The sequence below is a fragment of the Pan troglodytes genome, chromosome 2 (assembly GCF_028858775.2).
Source record: "Pan troglodytes isolate AG18354 chromosome 2, NHGRI_mPanTro3-v2.0_pri, whole genome shotgun sequence".
NCBI classification, from domain to species: domain Eukaryota; kingdom Metazoa; phylum Chordata; class Mammalia; order Primates; family Hominidae; genus Pan; species Pan troglodytes.
This window is the reverse complement of record NC_086015.1, coordinates 170,813,598-170,839,955: the sequence shown is the minus strand read 5'-3', so window position 1 is coordinate 170,839,955 and position 26,358 is coordinate 170,813,598. Positions and strand designations below refer to the sequence as shown.

General features: G+C 36.9%; 1 protein-coding gene across 4 annotated transcripts in view; it reads left to right on the top strand.

Moving 5' to 3' along the window:
• The window catches only part of WDR49 (WD repeat domain 49), a 211,639-nt gene that overhangs the window by 3,815 nt on the left and 181,466 nt on the right, over positions 1-26,358 (top strand). For 3 of the 4 annotated variants that reach the window (XM_016942258.4, XM_016942259.4, XM_009446787.5), the window contains exons 1-2: positions 1-25,785; positions 26,121-26,358. The exon at positions 1-25,785 is cut by the window's left edge and continues 3,815 nt beyond it. In XM_016942258.4, the coding sequence (XP_016797747.2) occupies positions 26,194-26,358 (165 nt within the window). In that variant the 5' untranslated portion in view covers positions 1-25,785; positions 26,121-26,193. The other variant, XM_016942257.4, reaches the window with a different exon arrangement.

The following is a 26,358-nucleotide window of genomic DNA, read 5'->3' as shown; positions in this document are numbered from 1 at the left end:
TCCTTTAAACATTACTGAGGTATAATTTAATGCCATAAAATTTACTCATTTTAAGTCTGTGCTATTCAGTGATATTTGATAAATTTACAGAGTTGTATAACTTGACCATGGTCTTACTAAATATTTGCATCATTACTATAAAATATGCTCAGTTACAGTTAATCCTTGTTTCCTCTTCCAGCTCCAGGGAACCACTATCTACTTTCAGTCCCTATAGATTTTTCTTATCTGGACATTTCGTATAAACAGAATCATCTAATATCTTTTGAATCTGGCTTGTTTTGCATAACATGTTGTTTTTGAGGTTCATCCGTGTCATAGCATATATAGGCATTTCTGTCATTATTCTTATTGCTGAATAGTATTTTATTATATACCATATTTTATCCATTTACGTGTTGAAGGACCTTTGGACTACTTCCTTTTTCTTTTTTGCAGTGATGCATAATGCTGCTATGAACATAAACGTGCAAGTCTCTGAAAGTGGCTTTTCATTTTGGGGTAGATACCTAGGAGTGGAGTTGCTGGGTTGTGTGGTAAATTTATATTTATTTAAGAAATGGCCAAACTGTTTTCTAAATGGCTGTATCATTTTACATCCCCATCAACAATGTATTAGGGTTTCCTGTTTCTCCACATCCTATTTGTTAATGGCTTTTAAAAATTATAGACATTCTTGTAAATGTGAAGTAGTGTCTCATTGTAGTTTTAGTTTGCATTTTCCTAATAACAATGATGTTTAACTTTTTTGTGTGTGCTTATTAGCTGTTTCACATGCTCTTATACATATTCCATTTTTTACTTACTGTTTCCATAAATCACTGCATGTAAATTCAGAGATCTCTCTCTGTCTCACTTTCTCTTTTGTTGTATTCCATGGCATGTAGGTGCCATAGTTTTTTCTGATCAATCTGCTATCTATGGGCATTTAAGTAGTTTTTAATATTTTACCAAATACAAATAATGCTGCAATGAATTGTCTTACATATGTATTTATGTTTAAGGTATTTCTTCAGACTACAATCCTTGAATACTAAGTCAAAGTATATATGCATGTGTAGTTTGTTGGATATTGCCTTTCCATAAAGGTTGTGGCATTTCAGATTCTACCAGCAATGCGTGAGACTGTTTTCCCACAACTTCACTAACAGTGACATACTGTAAAGCTTTTGAAGTTCTGCCAATCTGATAGGTGGGAAGTAATATCTCATTATTGCTTTAATTTGCATATTATGAATGAAGTTAAACATCTTCAAGGACTATTTTTCTATTTTTTGTGATTGTGACTTTGTTTATGGTGTTACTTTGCCATGCAAAGTTTTTATTTATTTTTTGGTAGTCAAATTGATTAACTCTCCTGTGAAGCCGTCTGAGTTTGGTGGTTTTGGGGAATTAATTTCTTGATAACTTTATTTCTTATATTTAAATTGATTTCTTTAAGTTTTTTGGCTTAAAGGGGTCAGTTTGCTAAACTGTATATTTTAAAGAAATTATCCATTTCCTCTTAGTTTTCAAATGTATTTCCACTGAAGTAATCTTTTTAAAAAATTCCCTATATCAATAGTTATTTCTCCCTTGTTATTTTTTATTGTATCTGCACTTTCTCCCTTTTTTAAAAAATTAAACTAGCAAGTCATTTGTTTTATTGTTTTGGTTTTTTTCAGGACTTTTCTCATTAATTTGATGTACTGTTTTTCTATTTTCTATCTCAATTTCTGTTCTAATGTTTTCTTCTTTGGACTTTTTTGTATTTTACTTTGTTCTAGTTCTTTCAAGTTAAGAATTTAGTTCTTATTTATACAGGTATTTAGGCTATGATTTTTTTCTGATTACTGCTTAGAATGTATCTCATAGATATATTTATTACCATTATTTTTCAGAAATTATGTAATTTTTTTGTATTTCCTGTTTTGTCCAAGAGCTAAGTTTAACAGAATATCTTTAATTTACAAGTAGAAGGGCCTTTTTGGTTTCATTTTTAATTTCTTTTTTTATTGCACTGCCATCACTGGTATTGTTTGTAATAATTTAGCCTTATAGTTCCTGCTGATATTTTCTTTGTGCCCTAATGTATGTTCAAAACTTTTAAATATACATGTGAATGTATGTATATTTAAGATTGTATATCTCTATTATTAGGATATAGTATTCAGTATGTATTCAAACATCTACCTTATTGATTGTTATTTAGTTCTTATATATCTTTACTTTGTTTTTTGTTTGCTTGACCAGTCTTCTTGTACTGTTATGTTAAAGTCTCCTTTTAGTAGTATGTTTGTCTCTGTTCTTTTTGCATCTGTTGTAGTTTCTGTTTTATGTAGGTGTTGCCGTATTGTGGTATAGATACCTGTTACATCCTAAATGTGAAATGTGGATTTTAATACTATAAAAGTGTCCTTCTTTGTTTTATTTAATGACTTTTGAAATTTGTCTTTTGACCTTGAGTTAAACCCATTCACATTTATTGATAATGTCTGTCATGTTTGGGCTTAATTCTGTTATTTTTTTAAATAATTTTTATGTGTACTACGCCATAGTTACTGTGTCTCTTTCAAGATTTGGTGTGTTTCTGCTTTTTTACAACATTTTGTTAGGAAGATTTACGTTTTTGTTCCAGTGGTTGCTTTGTATTAATATTTTATAGTCTTTTAAATGCTTTTTTTTTTTTTTTTACTTTTACTGTCAGTTATGTTGTCTTTAAAACATATCCTTTAACTCTCACCTGTTACCTAAATGATAGTCAGTGTTCTCATTCATACTTTTCTCTTTTTCTCTCCCTTTTCTTTACTTTTTAAATTGCATTTTTCTACTTCATCAGAACATCAAATGTTGTATATTATTATTTTACCTGTGTTCCCATCGTTATTTCAATCCAAACTTTTCAATTAAATATATGCAGTGCTCACTGTCAGTCCTTTTGCCAGAGTTTTCTTAGTCATGTATTGGTTAGATGAAGTTCATCTTTTAGCAGATTCCTCAGGAAAGGCACATCTATACAGTATTCTTTGAGTTCTTTTGTGTTCAACATGATTTTCCTATAGTCTTGATACTGAAAGAACACTGTGGTTGTTTATAATATCCTTGGTTCACGTTTTCTTTCCTTAAGTTTCTTGAAAACATGGCTCTACTGTTGCCTGCTTCGTATGTTATTTTGGTAAGTCTGCTGTCAAGTCTAATTCTCTTGTTTTAAAATTGTTTCATCTTTTTGCCTAGAAGCCATTAAGATTTTTTCTTTAATTTCAGAGTCTAATAGTTAGGATATGTATCACTGTGGATTAATCCAGACCAGTTTTCCCTCTACTTGATGGACATTTTCTGTGTGTAAATAGAGGTGGCCTACTTCTTCTTCTTTCTTCTTTCTTTCGTCTTCTGTCTTCTTCTTTTTTGTTCTTCTCCTTTCTTCTTCTCTTCCTCTTTGTCCTCCTCTTCCTCCTTCTTTCTCTTCTTTTTACTCCTCCTCCTCCCTCCTCCTTTTTTTTTTTTTTTTTTTTTTTTGGTTTGTTTCTGAGACAGGGTCTTTATTGCCCAGGCTGCAGTGCAGTGGCACAAACATGGCCCACTGCAGCCTTGACCTCCCGGACTCAAGCAATCCTCCTGCCTCAGCCCTCCAAGTAGCTGGGACTACAGGTGCATGCCCCCATGCCTGGCTAATTTTTGTATTTGTTGTAGAGACAGGGTTTTGCCGTGTTGCCCAGGATGATCTTGAATTCCTGAGCTCAAGCGATCTGCCTACCTCAGCCTCCCAGGTGCTGAGATTACAGGCATGAGCACTGCACTTGGCCCAAGGTCTTTTATTTCTGGAAAGTTTTCTTAAATTATAGTTTAAAATATTAGTTTTATTCTGTTGTTTTTGTCTTTCTGGGTCATCAATTAAATACATGTTGGACCCTCTTTGCCTGTCATCCATTTCAGTCACTTTATTTCTGGCCATTTTTACTCCTTGCCTACCTCATTTTTGTGATCATAGTTCATGGTTGTTTTTCTGCTTTTCTTCAAGACTCTATTACTTTATCCAAATCTCTTCTTGGAGCACCTTGTAGTTTAATTTGTATTTTTGTTATATATATTTTTCTATTTCTTTCTTGCATTTAATCAACTCTCATTTTATTTCTTGTTGTTTTTGTGCATTTTATTCTCTGTTTTTAGTACTTGTACTTCTGATTCAGTCCAGTTTTTTAAATATGCTTGAGAATATTTAGTTGGAATGTGCTGGTACAGTTTTCATTGGCTTCTTGTATTTTTGTTTTTGTTTAATTTCTTTTAGATAAATGGAGATTTTCATCAGCTGAAATGAATTGTGTTGATAATGGGAAAAGAAGGAGGTCAGCATGCCTTGTTCTTTTTATATCACCAGAGATTTAATCTTTCCTTCTTATTTTATTCTTCCCTTTTACTGCCTCATTGTCCTCTGGAAGCAGTGCTTCACTAAAGCTTCCACTTCCAGTCTTGCTTCTTAATATGTAAGTAGTGTTGTAAACTATCAAGTACTCACCTGTGTTCAGAATTTTGGACTTTAATATTGCACTTTCCCTTTTTAGGCAGAATTTTTCCTTTGCTTTGTCTAAGTCGTCTTAGACTTAGAATCCCTTAAGACTCCCTTGCCTACTCTCCACACTTACAGGCTTACAGCATCAGGGGAGCAGTAGGAGCTCTCTGTTGGGAGTTTTTCTTCTCTGCTTAGAGGTGACTTGAAGGCTGCAGTGTTTTCTGTCTCCTAATAATAGTGAATGCATAGGTCATCTAAAGTTTAATTTATTCTCTTTGTTCGTATATCATTTCATTTAGTAGGATGTGGGGAAAATTCAAAATTAGCTACCATTGTTCTCTAGAGCTATAAGGTTCTTTTCCAGTTTTTAAAGTAATTTTGCTGGTTTGTGAAATTTATAATTCCTGAAACCTATGGATTAGAAGACTGACCCTTAGAGATAAACTATCCTGTGCTGTCTCTTGGGAGGACAGATTCAGCAGAAAGTTACTGGCTCTTCTCAGTTTTTCCTTTTCCCTTCTCTCTCATAAGCAACAAGAGTAGGAAATAAGCTCCATTACTGTCTTTTCCTGGTGTGTTTGCTGTTAACTTGCAGGTTACCTTGGGACACAATTATCTTTCTGAGGAAGTTCTCAATGGCATGCTCATGTTGGCTAAAGTGGGATATTCATGGGTTTCAAATTAAGAAATAATATGTCTATTAAGTCCAACAACTATTTCTAGTCACCTGACACTATTTAAATCAACTGTGATAAATGATGTCATAGTGTGCATTTTGAGTAAAAGTCAGTGATTAATGATAGCTAAACCCATTTATATCAGTCTGCTTGAGCTAGCGTAAAAAAATACCATAGACTGGGTGTCTTAACAAAGTTATTTTCTCACAGTTCTGACAGCTGGAAGTCTGAGATTAAGGTGCCAGTATGGTCGAGTTCTGGTGAGGGTTCACTTTCTGGCGTGCAGACAGCTTTCTCACTGTGCCCACACATGGCAGAGAGAGGGACAGGAGAAAGACAGAAAGCTCTCTGGTATCTCTTATAAGGTTAGCAATCCTGTTATGAAGGCCCCACCCTTAAGATCTCATCTAAACCTGATTATCTCCCAAAAGTCCCATCTTCAAATACCATCACATACGGAGTTAGGGTTTCAACATATGAATTTTGAGGGAATGTAATTCAGTCCATAGCACCACTCAAGACAGTACCTGTTTGGAGTATAGAATTCAGGATTCTAACAGGGCAAGGAAAGTCTGACACTGGTGGTTGAAAAGAATAGTATTCTTGAAAAGAGCAGAAATAATTGTATTGTTGATAGTGTTAGCTAAGTATCGTAATCAAATGGAGATGAGTTCCACAAAGAATTGAGAAAGAGAGCACGAGAGATGCCAGCCAAAAGAAATGGTGAGTGCTTATTAATGAACTGCAGCATAGCAGGGATAACACAACAGAAATCAGTGAGAAATGAAGATCATATATTAATATATTAGATATTCCTGAAAAGACCCCAGAAGATAAAACAGCAACTCAGATATAAAGACATATAAAGTTCCTTTTCCAGGATGTTCTACTTTTCAGGAGGGCTATACATAAATGGAAATTATGTTGTAAATTTTATTTCCCTAAAACGTGTCTGTGGGTGGGATAGCTAATCAGGTTCTTATTAGCTGTCTGCTCTTATATAAATTTAGCTTTCTGAGCTTTAATTTCCTCACATAAAATTTTTGGGCACATATGAGACTTTCTTCCCAAAATATTAGCCCACTCCCTATTTGCTTTCTTTTAAGGAGACGATCCTCATTATATTTTGTTCTTGCTTCCCTCTCTGCATTCTCCCAGTAGAAGATGGGATAGAGAATAGGCAGTAGAACTGTGTATGAGGGTTCTCCAGAGAGTGAATAGGATATATATATATATATGAAATTAGCTCATGTGATTACAGAAGCTGATAAGTTCCAAAATCTGCTTCAAGGTAAGCTGGCAAGCTGGCAAGAAAGCTGATGGTTTAGTTGCAGTCTGAGTCCAAAGGTCTGAGAACCAGGAGAGCCAATGTTGCTGTTCCAGTTCAAAGGCCAGTAGGCTCAAGACCCAGGAAGAGCCAAAGTTTCAGTTCAAGTCTGAAGGCAAGAAAAAAGCAATATCTCAGTTTGAAGGCTGTCAGGCAAAAAGAATTTTCTCTTAGTCAAGTGAAGGTCAGCCCTTTTGTTCTAATCAAGCCTTGAACTGACTGAATGAGGCCCACCGACATGATGGAAGCAATCCCGTCTATCCATGCCACTGATTTAAGTGTTAATCTCATCTTAAAACACTTTCACAGAAACACCCAGAATAATGTTTGACTAAGTATCTTGGCACTCTGTGGCCTAATCAAATTGACATGTAAAATTAATCTTCATAGTTGACAAGGGAGTCTCATCCTGTTGGCAAGACTTGCCGTAGAGGGAAAGGGAACAGCAAAACAATCTAGAACTGGCCTATAAATAATTTTGATTTAGAATTTAAATCACAGGAAATACTCTATTGTTTTTGAAATGTGATTGTGACATCACCAGTGAGGTCAGTCTTTACAGTAATTTTGGTTCTGAATATGAAAACCGTTAATTTTTAAATTTGGCAAATCAGTGGTCTATTTTGGGACCACCTCCCCCACTACCTCCATGAAAGCCAAACTTCATAGCAGGGGAGTCCAATCTTTTGGCTTTCCTGGGCTTCATTGGAAGAAGAATTTTCTTGGGCCATAACAGTAACTGATGAGCTTTAAAATGTATATATATATTGCAAAAAAACCCATGATATTTTAAGAAAGTTTACAAATTTGTGTTGGGCCCCATTCAAAGCCATCTTGGACTGCATGTGGTCCATGGGCCACAAGTTGGACAAGCTTGTTCTATAGCTTACCAACAAGTAGGCCTAAAGAGGGAAGATGAAATATAGTTCATTTTAAGGGGAAAATAGCCTACAAAAGTTTAACCTTCTGAAGAGTCAGTTGAGGCTGTTGAAATAAACTGATAATGAACAGATTAATTGGAGAAAAGACATACAGATTTATTAATATGCACAGGAGCCAAATAAAATGTGAGACTCTGAGAAGGGCCAGATAGCTGAAACGTAAATAGCATAAAGGAATGGGAGCCTGAAGCACTGGGGGGAAGTAGCAACAAGTTAGGGGAGGGAAAGGGGAGGAACCAAATGATGAGCAAAGGCTGTCTTACTATTCAGATAAAAGTTGTTTTAGAGCTGCATCCAAAAGAATAGGTGATAGCCTGTCTGCCTGCAGTGATGAATAAATCTCCTCTGTGGTGATTAATCTTTCCTGGTTGCTTAATGAGTTTCCTAGGGAAAGGATTCGAGACCATTCTGTTCCTTTTGGAAGAACTTCCTTCCCTCAGTCAGATAAGGGAACTTCAGAGAAAGGCCCTCCCTGCACTTCAGAAGAGAAGTTGTGGAAGGAGCAGAAGGTCAGAGAGAAACATTGGTTCTGAGGCTTCGTTCTGGAGCATTTTAATCTCCTTTGTTCAAAGCACTCAGCATGTTTTGGGGTGTCATTTTCCGAGCCCCAATACTACTAAATTACATTTGTCAGATTACTGACCTTACAATGTTGAAGAATGTCATCTTCCTAAAACATACACACACAAAAATACAGAGACCAGAAGAAGGACAGCATATTATCTAGCCAAGCATCCAGCACAGTGCGTAACACTTAGTAGGTACTTTATAAATATTGAAAGAATGACCCTTTAGACTTCTTTTGCTTCAGTAATATCAAATATGTATTATTTATAGAAAATCTGTAGGAAAGATAAAGAGGAGATTAAAAGTGTTAAAAAAAGTTTTTTCTTGCAGAGAAACAAAATAATAATCAGGGAAGAGAATGCCAAAAAAATCTAATGAACCTTCAGACATCTTAAGGGAAACCTAAGATAGATGGCCTCTCTTGCTAAAATTAATACTAAAGAAAGGAGAGGAAGCCCATGGCGGGGCATGGGGTGGGGAGGGTGGGGCCCAGAAACCACACAATAATGCAAAAATGAATTTTTATACCATACCTTTCAACTATAAGACTTACAAAAGAAGTTAGGAGAAGGAAAATGTCCTGGACAACTACTCTAAATTTACATTACCTTATAAATGTACTGAAATGTTAACTCCGCATGAAATAATTGAGATTTGTTATTGTTTTGTAAAGATGCTAAATAAGGGGGGAAACAGTACTTCAGAGAAGACGTCTCTTCATCTGGGCACATTGCCTAAAAAGCTGAAAATTACCAACAGATATTATTCTAAATGGGATTTGGAAAAGAAGAAATTTTGTGGATTAAATTCCAAATGAAATTAAGATTACTGTGGGAGAGAAATTGCTGAATACTGGTCTATTTCACCTACTTTCTTGATTAGCATTTGTGTTTGACCTCTTTATCATATTTATACATTTCTATTTTCTATTAGGTTTTTCCAAAAAATTGTTTTATAGAGTTTTTATGATTTTGACAGTTCAACATTTATATTCCAAGCAAAAGTGATAATCTTTTTCAAGCGTGTGTTACTAAGGTCTTAGAGAAAATAAACCCAGTCATTTGATACAACAGCAGGAAAATAGGAGTCATCTTTCTAAATTAAACCAGCTATTCATAAACCTATTTATTATCTAATTTTATTCTACAATTATCCTACATATCTGGTTTTTCAAGTGTGGATAGGAAGTTATTCTGTGCATGCCAGTATACTCACTCTTTCTTAGCTCTTTCTTTTTTTTGAGACGGAGTCTCACTGTGTCGCCCAGGCTGGATTGAAGTGCAGTGGCGGAATCTCAGCTCACTGCAACCTCCACCTCCCGGGTTCAAGTGACTCTCCTGCCTCAGCTTTCTGAGTAGCTGGGATTACAGGCCCTGGCCACCACACCTGGCTAAGTTTTTTTTATTTTTAGTGGAGATGGGGTTTCACTATGTTGGTCAGGCTGGTCTTGAACTCCTGAACTCAAGCAATCCACCCACCTCAGGCTCCCAAAGTGCTGGGATTACAAGCATGAGCCACTGCGCCCGGCCAGCTTTTTCTTTTTTTGATGATACAAGTGCTAAATGAGTTAGTTACCTTAGTTTTCTCTAAAGTCCCCTTCTGAAGGAAGCCACCTCACCTATGGTCATTGCAGAAAGAAAGAGATCTGGCCTATTACTATGTGACCCTTCCCAGCTACAATGATTAACTGGACCAGCAGCAGAATCTTTATCCAAATGAAAAAAAAATGCTGACTTCTGGCCTTGGAGATAGCTTCTCTCAACCATGATGAGCTGGGTCACTTCACATCCTTGCTCCAGATTCTAAACCAGGTAATTCTAAGTACTGGCTGGCAGTGAGAGAGGAAGCTGAAAGGATACAAAGAGGCTTAAAGCAGAAGGAGGCACACAAGAGCCAACATTCAGAAAAGCAGAAAACATGAGTAAGAATGAGGTGGAGAGAACTGATCAAATGGTAAGTTGTCCGTTGATAGAGAAAAAGCAGAGTATAGAAACACAGAGAGAAACAGCTGGAGAGTTGCTTAAGTTACATTGAGATGAAAGTTCACTTGGCTGCTGTTGAGATAAAATAATACAATCCCCAGTTCTGGTTTGTTTCCAGAACGGCCTTCCAGTTCCAAACAGAATCAAACTTGGCTGTGCCATAATTCCTTACTTACCTGTTCCTTTGCCTCCTTGTGTGTTCAAAATACAAACAAACAAACAACAACAACAACAAAACAGAAATATAGGCAAATGATTTCAGGTATAGCTGCAGTGAATAGTGAACAAAATGCTGATCTGCACTTTATAAAAAGAAGAAATTGGGAGAAGGAAAATGTCCTGGATGACAATTCTAAAAAACATTACTTATTAAATGTACCAAAATGTTTAAACTGAAATGTTTAAGACGGATCTTCTGATCTTATATTGTCCTTTGTTCTACTCCCTCCTCCCGCCATCCTCCCCAAATACAAAACACCTAAGAAAACACTCTTTGACACACATAGCCAATTTTTGATTGGACATCCCATTGAGCTGGTTCTCAGAAGCCTAATATTACTATGATGTTCGTAACTGCTGTATTTGTTAAGAATGTATTAGGTTGTGTGCAACAAAACTAAGTAATGTTTAAATAATTTTTTTAACAAAGCAAGAAATTTAGAATAATGCAGTTGCAGATATTGATAGTGTCTTAAATATAGACTTTGGGAGGCTTTCATAGGCTTTTCCTCAGTTACTCATTCATGTCCACATTTGAGGCAGGATAAAGGGAAGAGGGATCCTCTTGTCTTACCAGATAAAGTGAAAGTCTTTCCAGGGTCCCCAACAGTCTTCCATGTATGCTTTCATTGGCAAGAATTGTGTCACATGGTCATTTCTGCTTATTAGGGAATCTCAGGAATTACTTGGTAATGACTGGTGCTGGGCACCACGTTCTTCTGCAGGAAAAGGAGTTTCTATTAGCAAGTAATAGATGTTATAATAGAGATGATAATACTGATGGAATGGACTCTGTGACAATATGGCACCAAATTATAAACAAGTCCCCTAAGGCCATACCTTGAGATAAGCAATATTAAAACATTTGCAGCTCACTGACTGCCAGATGTTGACTGATAACTCTCCCACCCCTATTCCACAAGCCATAAGTACAGCTTTGATTTGACAAGAGACTGATTTCAGTAACTTTCTGCTGATGAGAGACTACTGATCATGGACTTGTTCTGGCCAGTTTACAGAGGCTGCACACTGAGTGTCTTAGCCTCTGCTGCTTCACCTTTTGACATAGTGGGCCTAAATACGTTTAAATGTTAAGTCTCTATGCCAAAGATGCATGCATGCACGTTTGCTTAATACACATGCAGGTGTCCTCCTTTGTCAATATTCATATCTCCTCTTATAACCTGTTGAATATATATACCTAGCTAACTTGCGTAGCATAAATTCCTGTCTTACCTTTCCTCCAAAGTGACTGTTTTTCGCCTCTGCTGGAGGGCATCTATACTTCCCTGCAGGCTGAAACACTTTATAAGAAATAAAGTTCTCTCGAAATTTATGAACCTTGAGACGAATGAGATGCAGACAGGCAGCACTGGAGAATGAACACTAGTCATGGACGCCTGGGCATAGCCCAGAGCCAGGGACTTCCTGGGTGAGGTTGTCCTCATACTCAACTAGCCATCTGTTGGTGCTACAACGGCTCAAGCCTAAATCCTGAAATTTGCACTTTTGTTTTAGCTTGAAAAAATTTAAAGCTACAGAAGAATTGCAAGAATTGTACAATAATATGTCTATATGTATGTATGTATCATTGTTATATAATATGTATTATCATCATTGTTGAACTAATTTTAAATGTTGCAGACATCATGACCTTATCCTAAATACTTCACCATATATCTCTTAAGAACAAGTATATATTTTTTACATAACTTAGGGCAATAATCAAATTCAGAAAATTTAATTGATTTAATACTGTTATCTAATATACAGTCATATTTCAATTTTGTTTATCCTTCCAATACTGTTCCCTCCCCACCCTCCCATCCCAATTCAGGAGCCAATCTAGGATTATGACATGGATTTAGTTGCCATGTATCTTCAGTTTCAATTTTTCTTTGTCTTTTCATAACATTGACTTTTTTTAAGAGAACAGCTGGTGGTTTTATAGAATTCCATCAATTTGGGTTTGTCAGATTATTGGCTTATGATTAGATTCAGTTATGAATTTTGGCAAGGATATTGCAGAAGTTATGATAGGTTCTTCTTAGTGCAACTTATCACGATACACATGATGTCTGTTTGTCCCATTATTGGTGATGTTAACTTCCGTAACTTGCTCCATTGAAAAGTACCCCTTTCCTTTCTGTAATTGTAAGTAATCTGTGGAGAAGATGCTTTGAAATTGTATACATATTTTATTTCCTAAGAAACTTTCATCTATTGATAATTATTTCCTGAATCAATTATTATTAAAGTTTGTTGTAAAATAATGAATTTCTAACTCTATCAAAATTTCTTTACTCCCTTCCTTCTTCCCCTCCTTCTTCGCTTGCTTCCCTCCCTTCCTCCCTGTCCCCTCTCTCCCTCCCTCCCTTCTTTCCTTCCTTCCTTCCTTCCCTCCTTCCTTCCTTCCTTCCTTCCTTCCTTCCTTCCTTCCTTCCTTCCTTCCCTCCCTCCTTCTCTCCCTCCTTCCCTCCCTCCCTCCCTACAAAACTGCTACAAGGAAACATTGGAGAAAATCTCCAGGACATTGGTCTGGGCAAAGACTTCTTGAGCAATACCCCATAAGCACAGGCAACCAAAGCAAAAATGGACAAATGGGACTACATCAAGTTAAAATGATTCTGCAAAGCAAAATATGCAACAAACTAAGTGAAGAGACAACCCACATAATGGGAGAAAATATTTCCAAGCTACCCCTCTGACAACGGAATAATCACTAGAATATATAAGGAGCTTAGACAACTCTATAGGAAAAAATTCTAGTAATCTGATCAAAACATGGGCAAGAGATTTGAATAGACATTTCTCAAAAGAAGACATACAAATGGTGAACAGCCATATGAAAAAGTGCTCAACATCACTGATTGTCAGAGAAATGCAAATCAAGACTATAATGAGATGATCGTCTCACTCCAATTCAAATGGCTTTTACCCTAACAACAGGAAATAACAAAGACTGGCAAGAATGTGGAGAAAAAGGAACTCTTGTACACTGTTTGTGGGAACGTAAATTGACACAACCACTACAGAGAACAGTTTGGACATTCCTCAAAAAACTAAAATTGAGCTTCCATATGATCCAGTAATCCCAGTGCTGGATAGATATCCCCATCCCCCACCAGAAAAAAAAGAAATTAGTATATTGAAGAGATATCTGCACTCCTATGTTTGTTGTAGCACTGTTTACTAAGCTAAGATTTTGTTACAGCACAGTTTACTAAGCTATGGAAACAACCTTAGTGTCCATCAACAGACGAATGCATAAACAAAATGTGGTATTTATACACAATAGAGTACTATTCAGCTAGCCATAAAAAGAATGAGATCCAGTCATTTGCAACAACATGAGTGGAACTGGAGATTATTATGTTAAGTGAAATAAGCCAGGCACAAAAAGACAAACATTGCATGTTTTCACTAATTTGTGGGATCTGAAAATCAAATCGATTGAACTAGTGAACATAGAGAGTAGAAGGATGGTTACCAGAGGCTGGGTAGTGTAGAGGGGGGTTAGAAGGAGGTAGGGATGGTTAGTGGGTAAAAGCAAACAAATAAAAATAGAATTAATAAGATCTACTTTTTGATGTCATAATAGGGTGACTATAGTCAATGATAATGTATATTTTAAAATAAAGTGTAATTGGGTTGTTTGTAACTCAAAGGATAAATGCTTTTGTGGGGATGGATACCCCATTCTCCATGATGTGCTTATTTCACATTGCATGCCTGTATCAAAGCATCTCATGTACCCCATAAATATATGCACCTACTATGTACCCATAAAAATTTTTGTAAAAAGTTGAAAAATATATTTTTTAATGATCCTGATTTGGTCAGTGGGAACACTTTTTTGGTTTCTCTAATTTTCTTATCATTTTAAAAGCATTTTATTATTTTCTAGGCAAGAAAACATTCCAGATTTCTTATATTAACCCAAGAATCATTCATTTCTACAAGTAGAATGGTATTTAGAAATGAAGACTTGGGCTGTAGGTGTCACTTTGTAACTGAGATGTCTCAACAGTCAGTGCTAGGAAATAAATGTGTGTGTGTGTGTAAATTTATACTGATACTTCTCATTCCCATCCAATAGCACAGAGTTCTTCATTGCCTTTCTCCGTTCCATATTTGTATCTCTCTTCTGCTATAATGGAAACCCTGATTCCTAAAATAAAACAATGTTTATTTATTGGTACAATTCAATAATAGGCACAAAATTTCTACTCCCATGCCACCACAATCTAGAAATCTATTAGAGGTCAAAATTTCTTTGCACACACTCTGAAGTTCCTTTGGATTTTCCCCTCCTTGTGGTTATGTCATGAACTTGGTTAGGTTCATTTGTTTCTATTTGTGTTCAATTTTAGTTTGTTCCCCACTTTTGTTGACTTATTTTTATTTTTTAATGTTTAAAATATTTACATGTTTTCTGAGTTCAAAACTTTGCAAAAAGATATTTCAGAATTGTGCTTATTATCCATTCTTGATTCTTCTCTCCTCTATACTCATTGGATACTCTTTCTTGTATTTCTGATATTTTTCTAGGCTGTAAATAAGCCATCATTGCCTGTCAACTTGATTACGTGTATTGCCTCCTAGCTGGTTTTGCCCCCCTTTCAATCCAGTAATTCGAACCTGGGCTGCACAATAAAATCTTTTAAGGAACTTTAAAATATATTGGTGCCTAGATTCCACCTCCAGGGATTTCAAATAATTCTTCTGGAGGGGGCTGTTATTGGATTAAAAAAAAAAAACAGCCTAGATCATTTATGAAACTACCTAGATGAAAACCACTGGGCAATTCAATGATTTTTTGTCAATGAACATCTCATTATGTTACATTCCCAGCTTAAAATTTCGATAGCTTCCCAGTGTCCTGAGCATGAACACCTAGCTCCTTCCTATGGCTCCATGATCTAGGCTTACTTCTCCAGTTAGACTTGTGCCCCTTCTCCCTATGCTGTAAGAGCCACCCAGACTAAACTACTTTTATCCCCAGGAATCCACCAAGGGCTTGGCCACCTCCAGGCCTTAGCACACACTGTATCTTCTGCTTAAACCCTCTTTTTCCTATTCTTTATCTGGCCAATATCTAATCATTTGGGTGCCATCATAGATATGACAGAATTTAATCACGTCTTTCTTACCTGATCTTCCACGTCTGGTTTAGGAGCCTGTGCATGTTCTTCCTTGGACCCCCTTATCACTGTTTTAATAAAAATGTGTAGTAACCTTCTGCTTTTTGCTTATCTCACCCTACTAGATGACAAACTTTGTGGGAGAAAGCCAGCCTGTCTCTGTCATCATCAGTGCCTATCACCATGCTTGGCCATTGTGGCTGCTCAATGAATGAATGGGGAAATAAATAACTGAGTGGATAAACAAATAAATGTAAATTGCCTTCTTTTGATAGAATCCATTTGCCATAACCAAGTTCCAAAATCCTCACTGGTAATCCAATAAGAGAAGCAGGTAGTGCAGGACTAAGTGTGTGGCAGGTTGCACAGATGCTTGACTGACAGGTCAACTTATTTATCCATATGACGATTTCATTTATAATTATCAAAAAAGTATTTAAAATGTCCACAGTCATGTTCTGAGTACTTCCAGTATAAATGCAATAATATTACCTGGGATATAGCATCTTTTATTTTTCTGTAGAGCTCTTAGGATTCTTATATTTTCCTTCCCTGTCCTTCTTAAATTAAGTACTAGAAGAGACTTTAAAGACCATGTAATTTATTCTTACAATTTTACAGGTGAAGATTTTGAAACCAGAGAAGTTAAGTAACTTACCCAAGGTCATGAAGCTGTTTATTGTCGTATATCTGTATCATTTTCCTCCTAATTGAAAACTTGACTCACTTCCCTAAATTAATGCCCCCCTTGGTAAAGTTGTAAGCCCCATGATTTCCTCCACTGTATTTTCCCAATAGGTACATGAGCTCTTTTTCCTGAGCTAATCACCACCCCACCCCCGTGTAGTGGACATGAACAAAACAATTATCACTTGTACCATTTGCTCTGAACATACAAGAGTGTGTTTTTAAAGCTCTCCTAAGAACCTCATATTGTTTCAGACGATGACAAGAGTTAATCTTGAAAATTACAAAACCAAAATGTGTTGAGTAAATTGAGATCCATTTTCTCTGACAGCATTTGGCCTAGGCAATGATTGCAACAGCTCCATCTGCATTTTGTAAGATGTCTTCTTTATGAGTACACTTGCAACAACTTGATGTAGGAGTGCACTTCCGATATTAATTTGATGACTGCTGCTCCTGCTGTAGACAAATAGAGGCCCTTGGTCTTCACGGCTTTCAATCAGAGGCACCATGCTCAGGAGGCACACTATGTTCTGTGAGAAATATTTATTGTGCCAGTATTCTTTCTTGGGACTATAGCTTTCAATCTTTCAAAGTGCGTTTTGTTTCAGAACTTTGATTTTTACAAGTGTAAAATTCCTTTCTATTGCCCTTTTTCCCTATTTCTTTGTTTTCCTAGACAGAATTTCCTAAAGTAAACAAAGGTGAAGTGGTAGCATTTTTCATAGAAATATGGATGTTTCTGATTTTTTTGTGGTTAAGTAGAGGGTTTGCCCAGAAAAAAAAGAGTATGAAACAGATTAAAACATATATATTTGATGCCAATCCATTCCCCTTTCTGTGATCTCCTTTTTGTTGGTTAAAACATTCATTCAATATTTATTTGGTGCCTACTATGTGTCAAGCACTGTGCTAGGTGTTCAGTATTGTAGGTATATTATTACAATATAATGATTGTATTTATTTCTATCTTATATTAGTTTAATAATAATAAACTTCAACAACATAGATTTCTATCCATAAACTTTCTTTCCTGTCTTCCCATATAAAAAAATGTATTAGTTTCCATGGGCTGCCATAACAAAATACCACTAACTCAGTGGCTTAAATAACAGAAATTTATTTTCTTGTTTCTAGAGACAAGAAGTTGACATAAAGGCATTGGCAGGGCCATATTCCCTATGAAGGCACTAGGAAAGGACCTATTCCAGGCTTCACTTACAGCTTCTGATAGTTCCTTGTCTTGTGACAGCAAACCCCAGTCTTTACATGGCTTTCCCTATGTGTTTGTGTATGTGTGTGTGTTTATAGACAATTTCCTATTTTTATAAGGACACCAGTCATATTGGATTAGAGCCCACACTACTCTAGTATAACCTAATCTTAACTAATTACATCTCCAATGACCCTATTCCAAATAAGGTCACATTCTGTGGTACTCGGGTAGCCCCAGTTGGGACTTCAACATATTAATTCTGGGGGCACACAGTTCAAGCCATAACACCCATTCAGATGTCACCAATTCCAAAGCTATTTTTACTCCATCTACCATGCCTCCTCAACCATATATAATTAAGCAGTCTTTTCCTTAACATGCGTACCATTTCATCTACACCCTTTTTTACCTATCTGATTCATATGGATGGTTTATGTCATTTTCTAGACTTTATGCTCCTTAATATTAAGACCCATAACTGATAGCTATTGGGTATCACCAGGGTAGTGCCCTACACATGTTAAGTCACATAAACATATAAAATGAATGAATGATCCAACCAAAAAATAAATATTTACATAGCCATTTCTGGCTAGAAAATGTCTCTCTATACATGATTTCATTTGAGCCTCAAAGTAATTATTTGCACTGTCCATGTAGGAATCATTATCTTCACTTAGGACTGTGGAAACTGATGCCCAATGAGGGTAAATTTTAGAGTCACATGGACATGGTGGAGGCTGCACCAAAATTCAGGTCTCCTGACTCTAAATTTAGAATTACTGTTTCATTGTATTTTATTCCCTTCAGAGATACTCTTATCGCTACCTTATACCTCTGCCACCCCAGTTAGTGGTCAGTGCTTACCCAAAGTACTGTAACTGCCCACAGTTTCCCCATATGAGGCAACTTATCTGAGAAACTTCTAGTCTTATGCTCTGACATGTCTCCCCTTCTCTCTCTTTATCTCTCTCCTTCTCTCTGTCTCTCTCTGTGTCTCTGTCTCCGTGTGTGCACGTGTGTTTACATGTATATATATCTCTTCCTTTGGGGTTAAGCCATTCAGTGAGACCAAATTAAATTAAAATCCACTTTCCTTCTAGAATAGAGTGTTTAATGTTTTAGGAACAAAACGTCTGATTCTGGGGATTCAGGCACTCAGACAGTCTAAGAGGGTCACATTATGATAGACAGTAGTTACACTGCTTTGAATATCATTTCTGTTGTTATTAAAAAAAACAGATTCAGACAGTGCTGAACAGACCAGGCCCTCTTAGGGAAGATGTCTATAGTTGACATTAACTCTGACTAATCATAAGGAAGAAAGCATTTTTTCAAAATGATAAAACCACACATCTACTAACTCATACAAATGTGTGCGCGCACACAATCATTGCATTTAATAACTAACATTGAAGTATTGATATAGCGTTGCTCTCTGGAATAGATTTAGACATAAGACCTTCCTAAACACAATGAAAATGATTACAGAATCTCAGCTTTAATGTGAAACATCATGATATAGATAATTTTGCTTCATTCTGTTTTACAATTCTAATATTCCAGTCTCTCTGTGAACTCCTACCTTATTTTCCCAAGGTTGCAGGAAATTTACCTCCTTCCAACTGTGTAATAATATTAATGTTAATTCATGTGCATAATGTTTTAAAATTTACATAGAGTTTTCACTGTATTTTATCTTTTTAACCTTAAAATGATTCTATGAGATAAACAATTCTGCTATCTTCATTTTGAGAAATGACTCAACCTGCCCAAGATGATAGGGCTGAAAATGAGAGAAACAAGACTTGAACCTGGTATTCTGACTCCAAATTTTAAGCCCATTTGACTTTATTTCCTAGTATGGGCTTTCTTATTTCTTTACTTTTTGCACGTTTTAGCTCCTGAACTGGGTTAGAATTTATTGTGGTGTTTAGCAGTCTACCCTGCACAGGGCTTTATACTATGGAGAAACTTGGGATTTGAACTCCAGCTTTTCTACTTCTTGCTGGATGATCCTAACACGTCATTTGCCCTGCCTAAGCCTCAGTTTCTTCAGCTAAAAATGGTGACAATAATAGTGCCCATATCATAGGATTTCCAGGAAAATTAAAAGAACTAATCTATATAATGTTCTTAAAGTGCATAGCGTCATTCTATTGGCATTGCTACATTATAGAATTTGCAAGTTGTATGAAGTTGGATGAGATATTTTTTGTTTTAGTTTCCTCATCTGTCAAAAAAAAGAGAGAAAACATTAGGTATCTTGCAGAGATATCACAAGAATTAAATAAAATAACATTTGTGAAAGTGCTTAACACAATGTTTGGCATATACTAGGAGCTCAATAATTGTTCATTTCCCACCTAACTGCTTTCTGTCTTTCTTCAAGGAGACAATCAGTAAATGCTTACTGGATTATCTGTGACTCCTTTCATGCAATGATTTTTTGACTGTTTTCTAGTGGCTCTAAACATGAATGCGAGTGTTCGATATCTAGGTGGTTTGACAAACTGTTCTAAAGCCCCAGGTAGAATAGCAGGCAGTTTTCTCAGAGAGGCAATGGAAAGGAATTTAGTAAGCTAGTTCAGAGCAATTGCCGAGTAACTGGCTCCCTTATGAAGGCCCCACTGATGACTGAGAGACCCACGTGTGACTGAAAACAAGGATGCTGGATTTCAAAGAGAAGATATGCTAAAGCAAAGAGGGACAAATGTGATTCGTTGTTGGAAATACTCACCAGAATTTGCATAAATAGATTGACCTTCTGAATACTTTTTTTTTTTTTTGAGACAGTCTCACTCTGTTGCCAGGCTGGAGTGCAATGATGCGATCTTGGCTCACTGCAACTTCAGCCTCCCGGGTTCAAGCAATTCTCCTGCCTCAGCCTCCTGAGTAGCTGGGATTACGGGTGTGTGCTACAATGCCCGGCTATTTTTTGTATTTTTGTAGAGACAGGGTTTCACCATGTTGGCCAGGCTGGTCTTGAACTCCTGACCTCAAGTGATCCACCTGCCTTGGCCTCCCAAAGTGCTGGGATTACAGGCGTGAGTCACTGTGCCCAGCCATGAATACTTTTAAGTACTGATCTCCATATTAAATTCAGTGGATCCTAAGTGTCTACTGATTAAGTCTTAGTGGGCTTTTTTCAAGTAAGTTAGAACATTTAAGTCAATAATTTTCTCAGTTTTACAATCTATTTCCGCATCTATTTTTAAATTTGGCTACCGCTGCTTGCTTCTTTATGATATGTAATTTACTGCAAAATTATATATTTAATTGTTTTAGGATATCATTATTTCAATAATTCTGTGTTCAAATACTTGAAAAGTTTGAGAAATGCTGTTATGAAAATACAGTTTTGTCTGGTTACAGTGGCTCATGCCTATAATCCCAGCACTTTGGGAGGCTGAGGCAGGGGGATGGCTTAAGCTCAGTAATTTGAGATTAGCCTGGGCAACATAGGAAGACCCCATTTCTACACAAAAGTTTTAAAATTAGCCAGGCATGGTGACACATTCCTGTAGTCCCAGCTACTTTGGAGGCTGAGGTGGAAGGGCCTGTGAAGTTGACGCTGAAGTGAGCTGTGATCAGAGCACTGCACGCCAGCCTGGGTGACAAGGCAAAACTCTGTCTCAGAAAAAAAAAAAAAAAAAGAAAGAAAGAAAATAATTTTAAAATTACAGTGTTGTTAATTTAACAATGGAAACTACTTTCTCAAAAGATAGGATTAATTGAAAGCCAACATTTACTGTGACATGTGTCTCTGAGCAATGGTGGGCATAGAGATGTATCTCATTTATCTTTGCTTTTCCAGTGTTTAGAAGCAGCACCTGGGACAGAGTAAAGCCTCAACACATATTTGCACATTACACAGAAATTGTATGAAAAAAATGCATGTTTTCAAAAAGCACTTGATAATTTTAAGTGGCTTGAAGATACTGTCTCAAATTTTATTTCTGTCACTAATTTTCTTTCTCTCTTTTTCTTAATGACCTTTGAGTCATATGATTTTCTTTTTTTCACAGAATTCTGCTTCTCTTTCTGATTCAGTGCCGCCTATTCCCAGGACTCTTGCTTGATAACTCAAGGTTATAGGTGAATGTCTCCTTTACCCACCTTGTTTACAAATGAGCATACATTGCTGTAGTGTCGAGAAGTTTATGCAACACGCCGTGTTGGGCAATGTAAGGCCGCAGCATTAGTGAGGTATCATCCCTGTTCTTAGGAGTTAATCTAATGGGAGAGAGAGAGATACACAGACAACTAATTACATTACAAAGCAGGAAGAAACAGTGCTGTGGTTAAAGTCTGAAAAAAATGCTGTGGTTGCAGCGTGAAAGGAGTAATTAATTCTAACTGGGAGGATAAGGAACAAAGAAGGAAAGAAACTAATATCTGTTGAGGGCTTAAAAGGTGCCAAGGGCAGGGCCAGAGCTTTCCCCAGGCTTCGAGACGAAATTCCTTTACACAGAGCCAGCGGGTGTCTGGGGCTTTGCTGGAAGGCATGAGGTCAAGAGGCAAGAAGATGATGGGAAAAACATCCTTTCTTTCTCTTCCTGTAGCAGTGAGGACTTGAGAAGGAGCAGTGAGGACTTGAGAAGAACAAGGAGCAGTGAGGACCTGAGAAGGCTGGGCCGGAAATGAGGTTCCTAAGGTAAAACTGATTTCAGTTGAAGTGAGGAGGTGGAGGGAGAATTTAGGCAAAGATTAACGAGTGAGAACAGGCTTCAGTGTGAATGGTGGGCAAAGAAAGAAAGAGGAGTTAGAAGAAAAGGAAAAGGGAGATCTATATGTTGGTGGGGATAAATTGTGGGGGGGAAGGAGAATGGGGCTAATGATCATAACTGCCTTGTAGGGCATATTATGCTCAGACATGTGTCTCTGAGCAATGGTGGGCATAGAGATGTATCTCATTTGTCTTTATTATTAGCTGAACCAGTTTTATCATTAGATTTATTATATTATGGTATACTGTGTTTTTCTCACATTTTCAATAAGTTGGAAGCTTTTTTGGACCATTTCTATTTTATATACATAGAAACTAAGACAAAAAGAATATAAGGAATGGATTCCTATCCTATAAGAATAAAACATTTTCTCCGTGTAAAACATACAATTCCAGAATTTAATGCTCTTTTCTTTGGCTAATCATATTGTTTCATAATATGTATCCTACTTTGTAGAAAATATAATGGTAAAAAGTAGTCCTTAAATAATATAAAAGGAAGGTCTATATTTATGTCAGTGGCAATAAATTGTGGGGGAAGGAGAGAGCAGGGATTTGGGTGTGGACTGTGAATTGTGATAAAGACACAGATGGGTGTGTCTATTCGGTGGAGAGAATTATTCAGTCCCAAAGTGTCAAAGGCCAATGGATGTATCAGCTTACTCTGCCCTCTTGGTGCTTAGGGATCCACTATGCTGGCAGGTGTTGTCTGATCCCTACAGGAGAAGGGGGCAAATGTCAATCTGCTTTTTGGCCTTCTAAAGGTGATTAAACTGTCACCATCTTGATTTTCACAATATCATAATTGATTCATGGCAAGCAAGAGGGAAAATTTCACCAGTCAAGAGACTAGTTATGGATTTTACAGTGCCGCAGGAATTTAACCTGAAAATTAACCACACAGTTACAGAGAAGGTTAGAGCCATTTAAGCCTTTATGATCAAGAATTATTTCTAATGTCATAATTTTATAGCAAGAAAACTGTGTCAATTGATTAACTTCTACTGTAATTTGTTAGCTGCTCATTATACTTTCCTGTTTTGACTAATGAAAACATTTAGGGCTGCAACTTTATGGAAGCTAAGTAGGCCAGGCAGCTTGTCTGTCTTAGAATAATTAGAGAATTTTGCATTGTCAGCCAGTGGGATACCTACCTCTCGTGGTTCATCTTTACAGAATGTTTTTCCTATTTCCTCTCCCTTCCCTCATTAGTGTCTGCTACTGAACTAAGCCCAACTCTCTAGAATATCACTATAAAACATTTTACAAACATTTATGGGGCTGATCCAGCTGATTTAAAGTATTATTAACTTACTAACTAGGGTGGTAAGAAGACAAATCGTGTTCCCATGTAAGATAACTTAGGGGAACTTGTAGTATTAGGGCTTAAAAATGTTTTCCTAACTTACAAGAAGGGCTTATCTAAGAAAAGCAAATCTGGTAAATACACCCCCGTTCTGTGTGTGTGATACATATCAATACATATATACACATCTATAATGCCACTCTTTCCCTTTGATCCTAGCTATGGCTTCAGAATGCTCTGAACACAGCACTGTGTTGGAACACTGAACACAAGAGGTTGGAATTGGCATTAAAGATGAGCTAGATGGATAATTGCCCTGACTAGACTGTAAAGCCCTTATGGCAGGCACCAGGTCACAATTCAGGACTTGACATATATTAGGCATATATATATATATATATGTATATATATATATATAGAGAGAGAGAGAGAGAGAGAGAGACAGTGTCTATCTCTGTCACTCAGGCTGGAGGGCAGTGGCACGATCTTGGCTCACTGCAACCTCCGCCTCCCAGGTTCAAGCGATTCTCCTGCCTCAGCCTCCCAAGTAGCTGGGATTACAGGTGCCTGCCACCATGCCCAGCTAATTTTTATATTTTTAGTAGAGACGGGGTTCCTCCATGTTGGCCAGGCTGGTCTTGAACTCCTGACCTCAAGTGATCTGCCCGTCTTGGCCTCCCAAAATATGGAATTACAGGCATGAGCCACCGTGCCCTGCCTATTAGGCTCTTAATAAATGTTTTTTTGAAAGAATAATGAGAGATGGATGAAAAAATGAAAGCATGAATGAAACTTCATTTTTTTCTATAATGGGTACAGGAACTCCTACAGGATGCTCTTCTCTCTGTTCTGTACCATGCCTCTAGTGAACACCAGCTCAGAGAATGTTAGAGCCGGAAGAGACCCTAGAGAAGATGTAATGCCAACTTTTTAGTTTACGGAAGTGAAAATAAAGTGCAACGGGCACATCCATCTAAAGTGCAGTGATACAGTTGGGCAGTGTCCCCACCCAAATCTCACCTTGAATTGTAATAATCCTCACATGACAAGGGTGTGGCCAGGTGGAGATAATTGACTTAAGGGGGCGGTTTCCCCATACTGTTCTCCTGGTAGTGAATAAGTCTCATGAGATCTGATGGTTTTATAAATGGGAGTTACCCTGCACATACTGTCTTGCCTACTGCCATGTAAGACATGACTTTGCCCTCATTAGCTTTCTGTCATGATTTTGAGGCCTCCCCAGCCATGTGAAATTATGAGTCAATTAAACCTCTTTCCTTTATAAATTACCCAGTCTCCGGTATGTCTTCATTAGCAGTGTGAAAACAGACTAATACATGCAGTATCTGAAGTTTGGGAGCCATTCTGTTCTCTTCCGTATGTTACTATTTGTGTAACCTTTGGCATTTTCTTTGCTTTTTTTTTTTTTTTTCTTTTTTGAGACACGGTCTCATTCTGTTGCCCAGGCTGGAGTGCAGTGGCACAATCTTGGCTCACTGCAACCTCTGCCCCCCAGGTTCAAGGGATCCTTCTAACTCAGCCTCCTGAGTAGCTGGGATCACAGGTGTGCACCACCATGCTCGGCTGATTATTTTTGTATTTTTAATAGATACAATGTCTCGTCAGTTGCCCAGGCTGCTCTCGAACTCCTGAGCTGAAGCCATCCACCTGCCTCAGCCTCCCAAAGTGCAGAGATTACAGGCGTGAGCCACCTTACCCGGCTTTTTGCTTCTTTATCAGTAAAATGGGGATAATGATCACATCTGCCTTGTAGGATTGTTGTGAAGCTTAAACAAGACAATGAACATAAAGTTTTAGTGCCTGGCACATGGTTAATACTCAAAAAATGTTAATTTTTCTTCTTTTTCTTCTCCTTTTCATTATTATTAGCTGAACCAGTAATGACACTGCAAGCAATTTTATCATTAGATTTATCATATTATGTTATGCTGTGTTTTTTAAATCACATTTTCAACAAGTTGGAAGCTTTTTTGAACCATCTCTATTTTATATACATAGAAACTAAGACAAAAAGAATATAAGAAACAGATTCCTTTTATATAAAAATAAAACATTTTCTGTGTATAAAACATAAAATTCCAGAATTTCATGCTTTTCTCTTTGACTAATCATATAGTTTCATAATATATATCCTATATAATGGTAAAAGTTGTCTTTAAATAATACAAGATGTCATTTAATAAAAAATGAGTGGAATGAACTGTCCTTTTATTTCAAAAAAAACCATTTCAACATTTACATTATATATTTAAACTTTCAGCTGGAGAGGGGGAAGTGAAAGGGAAAGTTTTAGTTGGCTTTGTGTTGGTTGCCAGGAAACATACAAAAGGATCAGAACAGATGAAACAAACAACTCCACATTGCTGGGAAGGTGGCATTCAGAGTCAAGTACTTCATTGGTAGGGAAACTCTGCAGCTTTGTCATCTAACTCTTCCAGACAAGAAAGTGGAATTGAAAACTACAACATGTTAATGGAAGCAAGGTTAGTCAAAGAGATTTTTGGGAAGGTGCTTTTCTAATGCATTTAAAATGAGGATTGGAAGTTGTTTTCTGTGTCAGTTACTATAAATGTGGGGAAAGCTTTACACATTTTTAATCAAGCCAGGTTAAACAGAGTATAAGGAAGGGGTAAAAATACCATTTGAAAACCATTCAACTGTAAATTTTGAAAATAAACTCTAGAATCAAATAAGTGAGAGGGTTGAGGGCTTTCATTTCCTACCTCAGCTTGAACATTTTGCCTCCTGATCGTATGCCTTGAAAGGTTTGTACTTTCATTTTGGAATTCTGTTGCTAAGTTGAGTTTCTTTTCAAAAGCACCTGTTGAAGGAAAAAGAAGATCCATCCTTATAGAAATAGTTGAAGGCAACTGAGAAAAGTTGAAGCCATTATGAGTTGCCAGAAAGCTGCACTTGAGTTAAACATAGGGTCACAGCTTGGGCCAAAGAGTCCTGAGAGAACAGAAGGTGTAACTGCATTTGAAGACTATGGCACAGGCCTGCTTGAAAACCAACTCAGCGTGGGTGACTTTGTAAAAATACAGAAGGCCTTTGAG